Below are 2,257 nucleotides of genomic sequence, written 5' to 3' on the forward strand. Positions count from 1 at the left end.
TTCACTGACAATACTTACTAAAGATAATTTTAAGCGTGAAAACTGTCCATATTTTGATGTCATGATATGTAAATTAAAAATTGTTATTTTATGGTGATAATCTTGTTTTCTTGTGCCCAATAATGCATAATTTCATTTGATAAACACGTTTAGATTGAATGGTAATTTATAATCAGTCACAAGAACGTCAAATCTGAATCACTTGAAAAAAACACGGGGGTGCTTAACTTTTTTCCAGGTGTATATTATTTGTAATATATGGGGAAGCAATTTTAGCAGAATATTGTCTGTGCCATTTTAATAATGATGAACACTGTGAATGACTGAAAGTACAAGTGGAACAGTCTTCTGTATTATCTTACCTAGTCTACAATTCTTGAATAAACTGATTACATGAGTTCGTGTTGGATATAACTTTTTACACCTACATAAATCATTGTCTTTTGGGGGAAATGTGATAGGTGTGAATGTAGGTGTTATAACATGTAAAACCTGTAATGTTGGTTCTGGCATGTGGTATAAATTTTACTGATATTGTTTTGCTCTCTTAATACTATATAAACTATATAACTATATATATACTATATAACTTTAATACTATATAAACAAGTATGTGGAAAAGTTACAGTTTACTCACTTGTCATTTAACCATTTCCCTTAATGATTTGTTGTAGGTAAGTATGTTTCGATTACCTCAATCCAACCTTAGCTCCAAAGAGATAAGTCAGTCTGCAGTTGGAGTCAGTATTGCTGTAGAAAGAATTGTTGGAGCTCTGACAGAAGATGAACAGGTAAGGATTTCTTTTTAGCTTTGTTTTCATTTTATACTTTTGGTTTGCTTGTTTGTTTTTCAACACACCATAATGTAACATATTTTAATAAAATTTACAGCAAGAGTTAATTAAAATAAACTATTACTGTTAAAAATGTTTTGGGAAAATCAGTTCCCCAAGATGTTTCAGATATTAAATTTTTTTGCTACTCTTATTTCTTGTTTAATTATTCACGATATTAACATTAACTGTGGAAGTTGTCATATTTTATTATTTATGGTTTTCATTTCATAATATTTTAAATTTCTTCCTTCAGTTGGCGCTGCTTTTAAATATTTTAATCCTAAATTACTGTTTGTGAAATTTCTTCACCATACAGCTTAAGTCATGCATATTCCAGTCATGTTTGTATAAGGTAGTTTGATAAAAGCTATTCAGGCTCATATTGTTCAGTTGTCTCTCACATTTGTTATTAGAATAAGAAGTATTGCACAGAAAAGTACATGATCTGTCTAGTTATACAAAAATTTCTAGTAACAAAAGTACTATTAAATTATAAATTATTAAATTTATATGTTATACAAATTTTTCAAAGCAAATGGCATCTTGTAAAATCAACCCTGCCTGGACCACAGAAGACCATTCAGGTGTCAGGTGCACACCTGCATATCAAATTTCATAATTCTAACTATTTCAACAATTTTTAATTAAAAATTTTTTCAGAATTTTTAGTTTGTCATTTGGTAACATTTATTTAGTATAATTTGTAAATAAAAATGAAAAACAAAATGTTCAAACCATCATTTCTGCACAGGTCTAAGGAATTTTGTCTGAGCAACTCATTTATCAATTTCAAAAAATTTTTTCTGGCTATTCCAAAGTATATGTTTATATTTTCTAAGAGTATAAGTTTACTTTTCTCGTTTCTTGCATAATGTTCCTTCTCCTTTAGTGGTTTCATTTATAATATTACAGCCCTTTGTTGCCACCACCCCTTTTATTAGATATACATTAATATAGACCAAGAACACATTAGTCAAAATTACAATATGTAGCCTGAGAAAGGTAATAATCTTGCCATTTTGAAGACTATATCTTAGGTTACTGAAAACGTCTTTGTCAGTTTTTACTGTGTTTTTTACTATTTATAGCTGGAAATGATGGCTATTTTAGTTGTCAAAGTATCAAAAGAAATGTGTTAATGATTATCAATAAGTGTGTATGTAAATGTGGTATCTCATTTACTAAAAACTTGAAAAAATTATAAACAGCTGAAAATGGGTTTGAAAAAAATAAAAACCAAAATAAACACTGCAATCCAACATTTTTCCACCATTATCATCACTTTAATGGTGGAAAAATGCTGTAATGTTGTGTGCTTTTTGATCCCATGCTTAGCAATGTACACTGAGTGGTCACAAGTAAATAGACACCTAATTTTTGTCATTTAACTGATTTATGCTAACTAATTTGTGTTCACAGAG

At 28.9% G+C, this 2,257-nt stretch overlaps 1 protein-coding gene across 1 annotated transcript in view; it reads left to right on the forward strand.

Moving 5' to 3' along the window:
• Positions 1-2,257, forward strand: part of LOC106457628 (eIF-2-alpha kinase GCN2-like) — a 139,925-nt gene that overhangs the window by 117,329 nt on the left and 20,339 nt on the right. Inside the window, exon 32 of the mRNA XM_022383630.1 lies at positions 675-791. Coding sequence (XP_022239338.1) covers positions 675-791 — 117 coding nt within the window. The remainder of the gene's footprint in view (positions 1-674; positions 792-2,257) is intronic.

Source organism: Limulus polyphemus, unplaced genomic scaffold, assembly GCF_000517525.1.
Source record: "Limulus polyphemus unplaced genomic scaffold, Limulus_polyphemus-2.1.2 Scaffold353, whole genome shotgun sequence".
NCBI classification, from domain to species: Eukaryota; Metazoa; Arthropoda; class Merostomata; order Xiphosura; family Limulidae; genus Limulus; species Limulus polyphemus.